Source organism: Alternaria incomplexa, assembly GCF_024043165.1.
Source record: "Alternaria incomplexa strain BMP 0042 chromosome Unknown scaffold_9, whole genome shotgun sequence".
In the NCBI taxonomy this organism is placed as follows: domain Eukaryota; kingdom Fungi; phylum Ascomycota; class Dothideomycetes; order Pleosporales; family Pleosporaceae; genus Alternaria; species Alternaria incomplexa.
In genome coordinates this window covers 784,029-799,072 of record NW_026249858.1, presented here as the reverse complement: position 1 = coordinate 799,072, position 15,044 = coordinate 784,029, and the positions used below count along the sequence as shown (strand labels likewise).

Below are 15,044 nucleotides of genomic sequence, written 5' to 3'. Positions count from 1 at the left end.
GCGATGAGATGTCTTGTTGAAGGGTCTTCTATGTAGCTTCAGATAAATTGTACATAGCTAGCAACACGTTTTGCGTAAGAATGCTCATGAACATGCCACCCTCGTTTTCTACCAACCTCAGAACACTTACGTATGATCTGCATACCTGACAAGAATATAATGTGTAGCGTTACATCATACTTTATTTGCCAATGAGCGCTACTGCCATAAAGATGAACATGTCCTCAATACCCCACAAAATAGAATGAGGACGTAAAGTGCATCGACTGGGATAGAACTAGAACTAACCTGGATGTTGGCTAAACCGGTACATTTGCCGCCACTTGGCACTATATGTACATTCCTCGACCTGGGTAACCCTTCGTCGTCAGCACCTCCGTATGGTTCATGGATTTAACCACGATGCTGTTCATTTTGGCTTTGCTTTACTCTAGAAGTGTCGTTGCATGCGACAAAGAACATCACTACCGACACCATGATCGCCACCTACAACAGCGTGATACTTCCCCCATATTCCCTCCAATATTGACGCCAAACGAAGAGATTTTGGTCTCGTCCTTCGACAACACGTCTATAGCGTCATGGTCAAGCTACTACTGTAACAACATACTCCCTATCCCTCATTTCGAAGGTGATTACTGACTACTTACAATAGCGCATAAGCGAAACCTCGCAGGAGAAAGTGACACGGTTCCAAGATGGACTGCTAAACGATGGGCTGAACATGGCTTTGAATCAAGACTAGATAGCTATCGTGTGTTATTCGTAGCATCTGCTTGAATACAAAGACTAACTAGAGAGGAAGACGTTTACCTTGACTACCCAGTCCACCGTGCTTTGTCACTTGACTATGGCAACGGTAGCACATACCACGCAACACTCGAGGAAGAAGTACTTGATGAAGATGAGCCCACAGGCGATGCGAACAGAGTTCCTGCGTTTCATGGGTATTCCGGCTCAGGTAACGCATCCGCTGAGTACGTCTACGTCGGTACGTGTTACTTGTATCAAAATATTTTCGATGCTAAACGTAGTAGGCCGAGCTTCCCAAGAAGACTTCAAACGTCTTCTTGCCCTAAACATCACGCTTCAAGGCAAAATCGCCCTGGCGAAATACGGCGGCCCCTTTCGAGGCCTCAAAGTGAAGAACGCACAAGCCTTTGCTATGATCGGTGCTGTAATCTTCACAGATCCCGGGGACGACAAAAATATGACAGCCAAGAACTACGCCACGTACCCGGACGGACCGGCAAGAAACCCAACGAGCATTCAAAAAGGTAGTGTCATGGATTTGAGCACGTATCCCGGAGATCCGACAACTCCTGGATATCCATCTAAGGAGGGCGTAGAGAGGAAGGAAAAGAAGACTGTGCCTATAATCCCGAGTTTGCCTATTTCGTGGATTGAAGCGAAACCGTTGTTGATAGCGTTGAATGGTCATGGTGTTGATGCGAAGACTGCGGATCGACCGAATTGGGTGGGTGGAATCGATGGGGTTGAGTACAGTTCTGGGCCGTCGGAAGCTGTGCTATCGATGAGCAATATAATGAGGGGCGAGACCAATTGGATCCACAACGCGATTGGTATTATCAACGGTACGAACGAGGATGAGGTTGTTATCGTTGGGAATCATCATGATTCTTGGATGATCGGCGGAGCAGGTAAGTCAGGAACGCAAGCCGGGACTTTGGACAAGACTAACGTCTACAGCGGATCCGCATTCGGGCTCTGCGATTCTCGTTGAGTTGGCTAAAGCAATCGGTGCTCTGATGAAGACGGGTTGGAAGCCAAAGCGAACCATCGTGCTATGCAGCTGGGATGCTGAGGAATACGGTCTAGTCGGAAGGTGAGCCATCAAGTCGGAACGACGATGAGCACTCCAGCTAAAAGAAGTCACAGCACCGAGTGGGTCGAAGAATACCTACCCTGGTTGAAATCTTCCGCAGTATCCTACCTGAACATCGACGTTGGCATAGCAGGCACCATCCCAGATTTCGGTGCCACCCCCGATCTCCACGCCCTCACCACGTCCACGGCACGAAAAGTCATCTGGCCACACGGCTCAAACCGCACCCTATATGACGAATGGGAGGAAAAGACCGGCGAGATCGATACTCTAGGTGCACAGAGTGACTACACGGCTTTCGTTCATGGCGTGGGCATCTCCGCTATCGATATGGGCACCACACGAGCGCCACTCGACCCGATTTATCACACGCATTCGAACTTCGATTCCTACCACTGGATGACTAAATTTGCGGATCCGGGTTTCGTGATGCACAAGGCAATCGGTCAGTTCTTGACCCTGATGTTGTATCGCTTGGTTGACGAAAAGGTTGTACCGCTTGAGCCCGCGAATTATGGGGTCGAGATGCGGGCGTGGCTCCATGACTTGAGGGGTGTCATTGGGACTGCGAACGCGACAACCTCAGTAATTATAGAAGAGCTTGAGAGTGCAGTTGCGACATTCGAGGATTCGGCACAGCAATTCAATGCTGCTCGGGACATGGCCGTGAGTTCAAACAGTTCGCTTCTGGTCAGACAGCTCAACCACAAGGCGCGCGATTTTGGGCGCGGGTTCGTCAGCCAGGGCGGGCTTCCGGGCAGAGAGTTCTATCGGCATCTTGTCTTTGCCCCTGGTGTCGATACTGGTTATGCGCCTGTTACATATCCTGGAGTGACAGAGGCTGTTGCTGCGGGCAATCTTACTCTGGCAGGGGAGTTTGTCGGGAGAACGGCAAAGGCGATCTTGGCTGCGGCAGCCATTCTCACACCGTAGATGCAGGTTAGATATAGCATGTCAGAATATATTTGAGATGAGATGGCGATAAGCTTACTGCAGTTGATGCGACGTCTGCCCTTTTGCGCGTCAGCTTGTCTCTGTCTTCGCTGGGAGTACCTAGGTAGACGAGGCCGTGGTCAGATGTTCATGCCAGCATTAGATCTAGGCGACTGACATGTAAACCTGCAGATGAGCGATGCGAGTTGATACAATTCGAGATGCAGATGACGGTCAGCGAAGCGGGAGGCTGGAGGCCAAAATAGACTCCCAGTTTGCGACGCGTTCTCATTGGTCGAGCCGAGCACAGCCACAAAGGGCATTGTGACGAGCACTTTCTCATGCATATCTCTGACACTGCACCACCAACTCTATAGGTCCGGGTAATGAGAATGTATGTATGCACCTAGCCTCGTTTGAGCTGTCGCCTTGCACGATGTTCTCTGAGATAGACTACAAATGGACTGACCGGTGAAAACTTCCAAATACGGCCCCCAACCTCTGGGCGCCTGATGCATTGACAACCATAGCCTTTGGTATTCGCCGACATCGTTACATTGCAATGCTCTCCAATAATGAGCTTATGGCTGGTCGCGCGACATTTGATTGGCGAGAGCTTGTCTGGTCGCCAGCTCGAAAGGCTTCACGCCTTGACGTCGCTATGGGCGGGTACAAGCAGGCACCTAGGTAGGGCAACGACACATCGCTTCAACCACGACTGTGACTGTGAGTCACAGTAAAAACCTTGAATTATATCGGCGAGGTATACATAAATATCGGTCTAACCCCATCAACATCAGTCAGGCCGAATGCAGCAAACTCTCCGATTCAACCCCAGGCAACCACCCGTATCCGTAGATCCCTTTACCACAGCAGGGCTGGCCCCCAAATGGACCCATACATGTGGTACGAACCTGACAGTCATAGGGCTGCGCTGCCAATGTGTCTGCCTTGGACGCCGCGCGACGACTTGAAACTGCTCTTGCCAATGTGAAGGTGGCACAGACGAGGGTAAGGCCAATAGCAAATGACGTGGGTGTGCAAACGAGCACAAACACGTAAATAGTGAGGTGTTACCCGTCGCGACTTCTCTTTCTCTTCACCTCTCACTCCAATCACTACGCGCCGGGAAAACCTTTCCTCTTACAACCGAAACCGATACCACCACTGCTGTCGCAGCTACCCATCGTTCACCACCATCCGCACACGGCTCTCTACACATACGAATCAACACCATGGCGATCGCGAACCCACTCCTCAACTTTGTCGTTCGCGGCTTCCAGGCTCTTTTCGGTATTGTCGTACTCGGAATATCCGTCTCACTCATTCGCGGTCACCACTGGGGTGGTCTCCCCGCTAGTCTGGGCTTCTCAGCCTTTGTCGGTGGTGTCACGATCCTAGGAGCAGCGCTTGGGGTCGCAGGACTGTTCTTCAGCTTCTTGGATGGTATGATCGGATTAATAGTCGACGGCGTTGTTGCTGTCATCAACGCGGCAGGTGGCATCGTAAGTGCTAGCCCGAGCTCCTAAGGCCCTCCCAGAATTTTGCGATCGGATATTTCGGCTGACAAAGATCAAGGTTCTCGCTCTCAAGATCTCTGGTGTGGATTGCGATGGCGACCCAACATTAAAGAACCGGGCCAAGCTCCTTCTCAACGACATCTTCAATGGCGGCTGCAGAGCCGAAGACGAGTGCTGGTACTATTACGAGGAAAACGGCGCCAACATCATGAAATCGAGGTGCAAGTCGACCCAAGCCGACTGCGTCTTCATGTTCCTCACCGTTGTTGTTCTCGCGGTGACTGCCTTGCTGGCTTTCTTGCGCATGAAGAAGGGCTACTAGATTTGGAGAAGCACGATGGTGAGTGTCTCTGAATCGACTCATCCATTCTCCTTTCGCTAATTTTTACAGCGACCACCAAGCATTGTAGCGATAATCCAACTTATCCACACTTGACGTAGTGTTGCGCATGTCTCTGGAGGATTTTACGACGGTCTCTTTCTCGTATCACGATACCCTACTACAAGCAAATTCATCATCTGTGCATTTTGTCACATGGAAAAGCGTTTCGACGCTCCGAGGTCTTCGTAGTTCCTCACTAAGCAAGGCACACTCCTTATGGTAGTCGACGCAGTCCAGTCGCGGCCAATGTGCGACACACGCCGTTAATGAACACGAAGTAATGAAAGACGAAGTTGCACGTACTTATTACCCGCTTTGTGCAACTGTGCTGTCACGCTTTGCTGATGCCGAGGCGGGTGAGAGGTAACACCATTGCGAAGAGAATTGCACCTGATAGCTTCCCAATCTCCGTGAAGTCGTCGCCCTTCAAAAGTTCCCTTGACGGGCGAAGGATGTTCTTTGGTCAAAATCCTAATTATCAATTCATTTCCGCATCTAACTATCCGAAGCCACAGAAATTTCGTCAACCGCGATGCGCATCTCGCCGTTTCTTCCAGTCTTGCTCGCACGCAGTATTCAGGCCATTTTCAGCGCCACTGTCTCTGGCATCACCATAATGTTGCTCGTTGACAGCGTAGTCCCCGTCCCAACCATGTTGAATTTCGCAACTGGAGTGAGCCTGTCAACATTGGCTTCTGCGCTCTTCACAATTTTCTATCGCAAATCCTTACACCCTTGGATCAGGACCACAGTTGATGCAGGCATCACGTCGCTAAATTTGACAGTCGGATTTGTGAGTCTACCACACTTCTCAAGAAGATTACACGTTTGGATAACTTTTGGTTGCTGATATCCGGTGGTAGTTGATGCTTCTCCAAGGGGACCGTCTTGCATGCGTGCAACATCTTAACTGCCTAACATACACCGATGGAGTATGCTTCACTGTTAACGTTCAAGTGACTTACGTCGATAGTGGCACTCGATGCGCTCTTTACTGGTGCTGCACTACCATCATGCTTGGAAACATTTTTGTGGGTCCATTCATCTTGTATTTGACACACAAGAAGACAGGGAGAGGATGGATGGTCAATGGGTGGAAGATCAAGAGAGTTAATCCGTATGCGCCTGTAGATTTAGATAGTGTGATACCCATGATCGCTGTTCCGTATAAGGCACGCTTGCCAGCTCCCGAGGCGTTCTAGATATGGCTATATGTCAGCGTTGTACAGAGGACGATTACACGGAACATATTACCGAAAAGGTTCGTACCTGAAAGCATCCACCCTCGTTGTGACTGTACGACATTATCGTCGCAGAACATGTCGCAGGAACCCGCAAGGCTGTGTAGACATCCTGTCAACCTGCTTGTGTCATATGCCTAACTTTCCCGCTTTTTCCTTTCTTTTCTCTCAAAGTCCTCAAACTTAGCATCATAATCGTCTTCAGCATCAACGTTCTATTACTTCGTCTTCGATATCTTCCCACAATGGCCTTCACCAAGACCCTCATACCTTCGTCCATCCTCCGAGGCCTGCAAGCCCTCCTCGCTATCGTAGTCCTAGGCTTGAGTGTAACCCTCATCAAAGGCCACGATCCTGGTCACCATAGCGACGTATCAGGCGTACCGAAATTGCTTTTCCTCACAGCGTGCATCGGTGGTCTCACTCTTGCCGGAGCCATCATTGGTTTTGTGTTGGCATGCACAGAGTTTCTACGAGGGTACTTCGAAGTACTCATCGACATTGTAGTCTTATTGGCAAACCTTGTCGGTGGGGTGGTAAGCCCCGCTCCCATTCAGAGCAGGTCGAATGAAACGGCTGACGAATGCTAGCTCCTAGCCATCCGGCTTCAAGGCAAAAATTGTGCGGACACTGGTGACATCAATCGGTTTGCCGACGGCTCCGGTAAATATGGGCTTGTGGGTATCGACATATTGAACGGCGGCTGCAATGAGGACGGGTGCATATACTCCACTCCAAAAGAAGCATGGCATCTCAATACGCGGTGCAAGCAAAGTCAAGCAGACTCGGTTTTCATGTTCCTAACGGTCGTGGTGTTATTCGTAGCACTGGCTCTTACCTACCTGCGTATAAAGAGAGCACACTGAAGCCACATTGAGCTGGCTGGTTGTAAGGTGGTGAGACCTACGCAAGAAAGATCAACGAGAACAGGAAAGCAAAGGAAAGTGCACGTAGCCAGAGAAGATTCGCAGAGACAAGAAGCCCATGTAATGTAATATCATGTTTCATTTCAATCACTCACTAAACGTGCCCACTACCGTCCAAACTCCTGTTCTCGTACTCCGCAGCCGCGTCAACGCCGTGCACGTCCAGCCTTTTGGTGTCCGCTTCGCTCAAATTCCCAACTACGCCGTCCGATACAAAGACATCGTTCGAGGCTTAGACCGGGCAAGACTGTAGCGCAAGTTAGCCATGCTGTTCTACAAAAGGTGTCCCCGAGCGTCTTACGCTGCCGCAAGATCCACAGGTCTTGGCATCGCCGCTAATAGTAGAGCCGCACTTTGGGCAGTCGCTGTGGAAGTTGACAAGTTCGATTGTAGACTGCATGTTGGCTGTTTGCCGTGCTTCTGCTGAGTTTCTTTCGTGTGGAATGTTGCGATGTCGTGGAGTAGTAGATTGCTGATAGATGATAGAAGTTGGAGGGGCAAAGTGGGGTTGATATACAGAGCTTCTGCAGGGCCAGGCAGCTACCTCAAGCCGAGGCGGCTAGTGCATATGCCGTCAGATGACTGGCACGCGGTAAATGCGGTGGACCTCGCGATTGGAGGTGAGTGAGACGCGTGGGATGGGTGTTTCGCCATACGGGCGGCAAGGGAGACGGTTTCGCCCGATAGGAAGCAAGTAAGTGGAGTACGCTGTATGTTGAGAAAGACCGAGGACCTCGAGGTATAGTTCGCATCCCTATCATTTGACGGGAGGAAAGGCCGAGGAGAAACTCTAGACAAGCTTCCGATTATTACCTATAGATCCTACCTAACATGGCAGATGACCTGTCCGTTGATAACAGCGAACCAGCCATCCTCCTTCTTCTCCATTTCTCGCCATGTCGCAGCGATCTCTTCCAGATCCTGCTCCGTCGCATATCCGCTGTCCAGAGCCCGCTGTTTGTAGTCGCTTTGCACCGTCCGATCGGCCCAGAGTCCACACCACCACTGTCGCTCTTCTGGTGTGCTGAATGTCCAGGCTGCTACGCTAGCCTCGATGTCGCTTCTTGGGAAACCCGCTTGCAAGGCTATCGCATGCACGTACCTGCCCATGTTTGGATGTGCCTTGAGCCCGAACGCAATCTTGATGTATAGTTCCTTCCACTTCTGCATCCCTTCGTGCTCTGGATACCAGTCCATTGCGCTGTAGTTGCACTCTCGGACTGCGACGATGCTGCCTGGCTTGGTCAAGCGCTTCATTTCCTTCATCGCACCCAGCGGATCTTGTAGATGCTGCAGCACTTGATGCGCATGTACAATATCGAAGCCTGCCTCTTCTACACCATCGAGCTTGTTCCATTCATGTATATCCCCTGCCTCGAACCGTATGTTTGTGATGCCTTTTTCCTCCGCGTGTTTTCGCGCCTTCTCGATGACTTCGGCGGAGGGATCGATGGCATAGACGAAGCCTTGTGGGACGCGCGCGGCAAGATCGACGCTGATAGTTCCTGGACCGCAGCCCACGTCGAGTATCTTGAGCGAAGGGTTGTTCAGGTAAGGAAGGAGGTGAGGACACGAGTTCTCGACAGTACGCCAGCTGTGGGAGCGGAGGACGGATGCGTGATGGCCGTGAAGGTATGGTCCTGACATTGTTGCTAATTGAGGTAATTGTGGTAATCGTATTCAAGCTCTAGTGAGTAGTAGTCAATTGAGGGTGTAGTGTGCAACTCAAGCAACGGAGAATCAGAAGCGTTGTTATACGAACAGTCGTTCCTGCAGCCTGTGTTAGTCGCGGAGTTAGTTGGACATAACGCGTGTGCAGTCGGGAATAACGTGTTTAAGTATTTCATACTCCGAAGTCGGTGTCAAAGCACTCTGGCTTTTCGTATACACGTTCGAGAGCCAGCATGGGGTGACAATGGAGGGGGTGGTTAACAGGCGGCACCTGTGCATCTCCAAGTCCGAGCATCGGCCATCTCGGTACCATTGCTTAGTCACCCATTCGATCGGCCACCTCCATACCTCCACCATCTACTCCAACATCTCAAGAGCCAAGTCGCGCATTACCAGAATGTGTACAAGGCACAACACGTACCCAGCATGAGTCTCACAGTACAATCTAACACCAGTGACCCTGGCCGCCCCAGCCACCCACCAAAACACCAACCACCCTAGTCCCAAAACAGACAATGGTAAATCCTCCCCAAACCTCACAATCAAGATATTACCCACACATTACACACGCGCGCGCATGCTGCCGTACGCCTGCTTTTGCGCATAACCTCACCCTCGGGTCAACTCGGTCCCACTGCAACCTGTATCTCATCCTGAAGTTGCCGCATCGAGTAGGTCTTGTCGCAAACCGTGGATTGCGGGAAACGTGCATTGTCCGTTTTGGATGTGGTCGGCATGTATGTTTTGGGTAGCGCCGCATGTGTTCATGCATGGAATATGGACTGGTGGGTTTGTGGTAAGGACTGCGTGAGCATATACGCGGGAGGGGGTTTGACTGGTGCGCGAGGGATGGATGGCTGATGGGGCGGGGTGACGGATGGGGTAATGGGGAGCGAGGGGACAGGGGATACATATTGGAGAGTGGTAGGCTAATTGGAACTGTATAGTTGTATTTTGGTTCTTTGCGACGAAGGTTGTGGGATGAGGCAGTTGTACAAAATGGTAATGCGTATGCTAAGCTAATCGCAAGAGAAAACGATGATACTAAGAAATGAGGAACGTATTTTTCGTACCAAAAGAGGTAATGGTGGTAGTACAAGCCCAAGCGAACCACAAGGAGGACAAAGAAAAACCCAAGCAATGCCGCAGTGCCCACCAATTCACCAGAACACCGACTCGCAAAACATGCGACTACCTCCTCGAGAACCTGCCGTCAAATGAGTCTGCCTCTCGGTCATACCCAGCCAGACTCTTTCGTCTCCGACCCCCCTCCGCCAGACTAGCGCTCCTCCGACTCCCCTTACTTCTCACCGAAGTAGAATATCCAATGCCGCTGTCCCTCCGACTACCCGGCTGCTCGATCACCTCCACGATATCCTCCTCATGCTTGAGCTGCCGGGTATCGTGATCATCCGAGAGATGCTTGATAAGAGCCTTCACGTCACCGCAGATGGTATCCGAGTCCGCGTACTTGGAGCAAATAACGCAGCAATATTGGCCGTCGGGACCATCACGATGACACTTGACGACGAAGCGGTTCTGGACTTGAAAGGTTCGTTCTGTGTCGTCAGCCCATTTAGAGATTTCCCATGCTTTTCCTGGTGAGAGGTGGAGTTCGCCTCTGCAGTGTGGACAATAGGGGTCTCGGTCTGATGTTATGCTGGTGGCAAGCTGTTGGGTTGGGTTCCGTTGGAGGTCGTATGCGTATACGCAGTATAGGTTGTTAGAGGCTGAGATCATCGTGGGTCTGGTTACGGAGGTGGCATCGGTGACTGATTGCTCTGGCTCGACGTTGTCTCGCCATGCGAGCACTGTTGTGTTGACAGGGCTGCTACTTCGCACGTGTGAACTCCGGGATCGTGGTTCCGGATACTTCATCAGAGCTGTGGATGCTGAACCCATACTAGCACCAGACTGAGGCAGTGTCAACGCGCGCGATGGTGCATGTGATTGCATGTGCGAAGGCGCATGCGAAGGTGCCTGGGACATGATGTGGGATGGTGCATACGGCGGTGCCTGGGATCCTGTCAAAGACTTCGCACGAGATCGCGTACGGGATGTCACGTGTGACGGTACATGCGATGGCGCGTGGGAAGTATGGTGAGATGACATGTGTGATGGCGCATGAGAAGTATGGTGGGATGGCGCGTGCGAAGGCGGGCGCGAGGTATGATGTGACGATACATGTGAAGGCGCATGCGATGCATGGAGGGTCATTGCTTGTGATGGCGCATGCGACGGGCTCGAACGTGCCGTGAAAGAGTGCATCGACCGCGGTGTAAGCGGCCTCTCATCTTGTTGACGTTCCTGCAACGCAGCCAATATCTCGACCGACGTCGCAGCTGCTACTCTGGATGCCGCATTGATGTTCGCTAGCTGATGGGCGATGGTGTCGCCTGATGTGGGTCCGTATAGGAATGTGGTGACCAGCACGCTTTGGAGGGTAATGATCTGTGACTGGAGGGCTGTATGCGCGGTTACTGATAGTGTCTCGTTAGCTGATGGGTCTCATGGGGTTCAGAAGAGGAAGAGCACGCATACCATCGCCCATGGCGAACTCGGCCCCCAGAGTTTCACATCCGATATCCATCTGCCTCATGACCACAGCTTTGTCCGTCACGATAGCCTCATCGCTACCCAGTCGGTCATCCTTCACATACTCGATCCGCCTTGAAGCAGGGTATCCTTTGCTGCGCAGGTTTTCTTCATAGTCTCTTTGCTCCTTGGCCGTGAGCGTCCCGTAAAGATCCCTTGTGGCATCAAAGACATCCAAGAGTGTGTTCACGAGCGACTGCACGACATTCGCCGGATCATCGGGAGGGTTCTGGGGTCGGTCGTCAGTACGCCCATTCATCGAACAACATGCCTTGCTTGCATATATACGGGCCGAATAGGAGGTATGCTTACTATGACCGCGACGCTCATGATCCGACTTTGCTGTTTTTTACTTGTTGTCGTTCCGGTTCCTGCTTCCTGCCGCACCGTACTTCCCTGATATGTATAAGACAGAAACAAACCTGGCTCGCAGTCGAAAGGGGAGCTGAGCGTAGCGAAACTAAAGTAGTTTAAAACTAAGAGCTGAAGCCTAAGCAGTCACGTTCTAGGCACCACCACATAGGGGTCCCCTGTTACCTATACAAAACGTCCCACGCTCTCCAACCCACAGACCCTTTGAATAAGCTCCGTAACGGATTGCTTCCCCACTCAAGCCCTACTTTGTTATGAATCGCCTCATGCTTGATGATGGCTTGGACAGCTGGCAGGGCGCCATTGGTGCTGAGCGCACCTTTGATTGGAACATCCACCGCTACGGGCCGCGCCAGGAACGTGCCCGCATGGAGCTTGACGTCATTCCTCAAACGTAGCGCCGCGCCGATGGGAATTGTGGGTGTGACTTTAGTGCCAGTGCGCGGGGTGGATGCGTCGTATTACTTCTCTGGGTCGCGGTGGAGATGATAAGACCCAAATGCGGGTATAACGCCTTGTGTCATACTCAAACGGGTCCATTGTACGGGTGGGTTGTGCCCACGGTCTCGACGTTTCTGAATTTTTACCTACATGCAACATGATGTAGGGTGGGAGCGGTCTGGGGAGTCGCAAACTATTGAAGTGACTGTATCGTGCATGTCGCTCGAGAGCGTGCATTGGGACGCGCTGGTTGCGCTTGGGGAATACGGTGTCGGAACACGTCATCGGGCGCGAGCAAAAGCGCAAAACGCGACCGAGCTATGTACGCGCCTCCCGCGACGATGTTGCTCGGGTATGGATGAGAACGGTCCTTTTTGGATCGCGGCTCTGTTTTGGGCGCCATCGTGTGATCGGGTGCGAGAGTAACAGTGTGACTAGGGGTTGGGATCGTGGCAGGCTCTCGATCATCGCCGGCTTAGCGTGTTACTAGCGCAGGATGCTCGTGCTGCCGGCCTCACAACATCGGGGTCAGACACCGGAAGTCGTAATATCCATACGAATTTACATGCAGAATGAATACAGCATTGAGTTTGTGACCGGAAGATCTAGTATGCAATTAAGGGTCACCCGCTGTCGGCGTTGGTCAAACGTTCACCTAGTACAGATACAATCAGCTAATAATATACCAGAGAGCACAGCCAAGGAGTGCGACTAAGCTATCATATTTACACGACCAGCATGTCAGCCTCGAATATCCGTCTGTTGAGTTCTAAGACACTGTCGTGTAAAGGACACACTACTGCGATACGTAGTCATGCTTGCCCAGCACGAGCGGTGAGTCTAGGACAGCCAGATCCCGACACCTTCAAAGACACCGAAAATGTACCACATGCCTCTTCTACCACTTCAAAATCTGCCAGGGATGGTATAGATTAGCGTTTAGTTGCATCGTCTAGCTCCCCCGAAGACGAGCAGAGACAGATTGTTGCCATCCCAGTGACGCTCTCGGAAGCCTCCGACTCCCAGAACCTTGCCTCACTCTGCAGATTCCTCTGGCTCGACACTCCTACTCTTGCTATCTTCGAGGCTCTTCTCTTTGATAAACCACGCAAAGATGGCGCTCCCTGCAACAAGCACAATGCCTACACATAATGCAGCCCTAGTAGCCCTTCCGTAACACTCCCGGACGATGCTCTTCAGTGCCGGATCCAGACCCCTGTAGTAAGCCAATCCAGCCCTGACGCGCTCCGCAATCTCAGCCGCATCGTCACCTTGCAGCTTTTCCTGGAGAGATCTGCGGAGTGTCTGGTTAAACGCCGTAGCGCACATGGAAACACCGAAGACTGACCCGAGAGAGCGGAAAAGGTAGGAACAGGCGGTGGCAACGGCTTGGTCGGTGTGTGAGGCATTCGCGATGAGGCCGATGAGTGTCGTCGTTACTCCTATGCCATTGCTAAAAGAGCATACGCATGTAGCCACCACCATCGCCGGTAAGCTCTCGGTTAATAGGCCAGCGAATAGGAGGATGAATGAGAGCCCGATCGTGAGGTTCGTATACGCCATGACGGTGATCCAGTAATACTTCGCAGTACGCCTCATGTAAAAGCCGCTGAAAAGCGAGCCGCTAACACCGAGGATGATGGAAGGGACAAGGAATAGTCCAGCTTTGGAAGCGCTGTAGTCGCCCATGACCTGCCAATAAAGCGGTATGAAGAACAAGGCAGCCAACCATCCCCCGAAAGAGAAGAAGTTGCAAAGATAGCATGCGAAGAGCGTCTTGTTGAGGATGATCCGGCCTGGAGCGAAGGGATGACTTGCGACGTACTTCTCGACTAGCACGAAGACGACGAACAGCGGCGTAGATGCGAGACCGACAATAGTGATGGGGTTACCCCAGGATACGTTGGAGCCGCGATCGAGACCGACAAGTAAACCGAAGACGGCGAAGATCAGGATGACCGCGCCCAGGAAGTCTATCCTCTTGATCTTCTCTTTCCAGTGCGAGTGGTCTTGCTCTGGGAGATCAAGCACCAATGACACAGCAATGAAGGCCGCAGCGCACATCGGACCTTGCGCCAGGAACGAATATCGCCATCCAATGCTATCCGCGAGTAACCCACCAAGAGGCGCACCAGCCGAAGCACCAAAAGCGTAGATCAAGTTGACATAGCCCCTAAATGTAGGTGTGTGAAGTCAGTGTATGCCTCACACGCACTTCGTACAGAGAGACTTACTGCCACTGCCCCCTCTCCCTCAACCCCACAATATCACTCAACAAAATACTCGTGCACACACTCATACCGCCACCCCCAATCCCCGCAAAAGCCCTCGCAGCAACCAACTTCAAACGTGAGGATACGAAGTCAGTGTATATATCATGTGCGTTTCGTACATGTACGACTTACCTCACCAATGCTCCTCGCAAGCCCACACCCCACACTCCCAACCCCAAAGATCAAATACGCAGACAACAGACATTGTTTTCTTCCAAAGATATCAGAAAGTTTTCCATACAGCGGCTGGAACGCAGATAGCGTGAGGAAATACCCCGTCGCAATCCAGGAGGTAGAGGACAGGGCGTGTAGATCCGTGCCGATGGTGCCGTAGGTGGTTATGACGAGGGTTTGGTCGGCGGAGGATAGGAAGACCTGTCAGTTCACTCATCAGTTCCGAGAGCTTTTGGGCAACAACAAAGTATGAAGGGATGGTAAGAGAGGTTACGTACACCAATAGCAATAGCAGGAAATATATATTTCATCCTCTTCCTGACTTCAGGCAGGCCCTGGTGTTTAAACGCGTCGCCATGGCTGACTTGGCGCTCGATGTCTCCTCCATCTTCTGCGTGCAGTCCTTCTGGTGCGATACCAGTTTCTACAACGGTTGTCTGCGCGTCGTTCGTGGGGTTTGGCAGGAGTGGGGTGGTTTCATGCGCAGGGACATGCTCGTCGGGTGGGAGATTCGGCGTCATTGCGGCGGGGTCGGGATGGCTTGCATGCAACGGCGAGACGCTGGATACTGCTCAAGACATGGAGGAGTGTGAAAGCGAGCTTTAGCTGTAGCTCTTTGACGCGCAAGTATGACTCTTCATCAGAGTTGTCATGGCGATGATCGGTAAGC

General features: G+C 51.9%; 5 protein-coding genes across 5 annotated transcripts; 2 read left to right on the top strand and 3 right to left on the bottom strand.

The window, feature by feature from the left end:
- Window positions 1–387: 387 nt before the first annotated feature.
- J4E90_006625 (uncharacterized protein) lies at window positions 388–2,779 on the top strand (the record flags this gene model as incomplete). The annotated part of the gene is made up of 6 exons (XM_051436170.1): window positions 388–598; window positions 656–754; window positions 806–991; window positions 1,038–1,661; window positions 1,711–1,846; window positions 1,900–2,779. 6 exons carry the CDS (start codon window positions 388–390, stop codon window positions 2,777–2,779), a joined length of 2,136 nt encoding a protein of 711 aa, XP_051289964.1.
- A 1,235-nt stretch (window positions 2,780–4,014) lies between these two features.
- Window positions 4,015–4,621, top strand: J4E90_006624 (uncharacterized protein; the record flags this gene model as incomplete). The annotated part of the gene is made up of 2 exons (XM_051436169.1): window positions 4,015–4,284; window positions 4,358–4,621. 2 exons carry the CDS (start codon window positions 4,015–4,017, stop codon window positions 4,619–4,621), a joined length of 534 nt encoding a protein of 177 aa, XP_051289963.1.
- Window positions 4,622–7,670: 3,049 nt separating this feature from the next.
- J4E90_006623 (uncharacterized protein) lies at window positions 7,671–8,495 on the bottom strand (the record flags this gene model as incomplete). The annotated part of the gene is made up of 1 exon (XM_051436168.1): window positions 7,671–8,495. One exon carries the CDS (start codon window positions 8,493–8,495, stop codon window positions 7,671–7,673), a length of 825 nt encoding a protein of 274 aa, XP_051289962.1.
- A 2,518-nt stretch (window positions 8,496–11,013) lies between these two features.
- On the bottom strand, window positions 11,014–11,444 carry J4E90_006622 (uncharacterized protein; the record flags this gene model as incomplete). The annotated part of the gene is made up of 2 exons (XM_051436167.1): window positions 11,014–11,343; window positions 11,427–11,444. The coding sequence occupies 2 exons, from the start codon at window positions 11,442–11,444 to the stop codon at window positions 11,014–11,016; spliced, it is 348 nt and encodes a 115-aa protein (XP_051289961.1).
- Window positions 11,445–12,962: 1,518 nt separating this feature from the next.
- On the bottom strand, window positions 12,963–14,895 carry J4E90_006621 (uncharacterized protein; the record flags this gene model as incomplete). Its single annotated transcript, XM_051436166.1, has 4 exons — window positions 12,963–14,100; window positions 14,162–14,268; window positions 14,333–14,575; window positions 14,653–14,895. 4 exons carry the CDS (start codon window positions 14,893–14,895, stop codon window positions 12,963–12,965), a joined length of 1,731 nt encoding a protein of 576 aa, XP_051289960.1.
- Window positions 14,896–15,044: the final 149 nt, after the last annotated feature.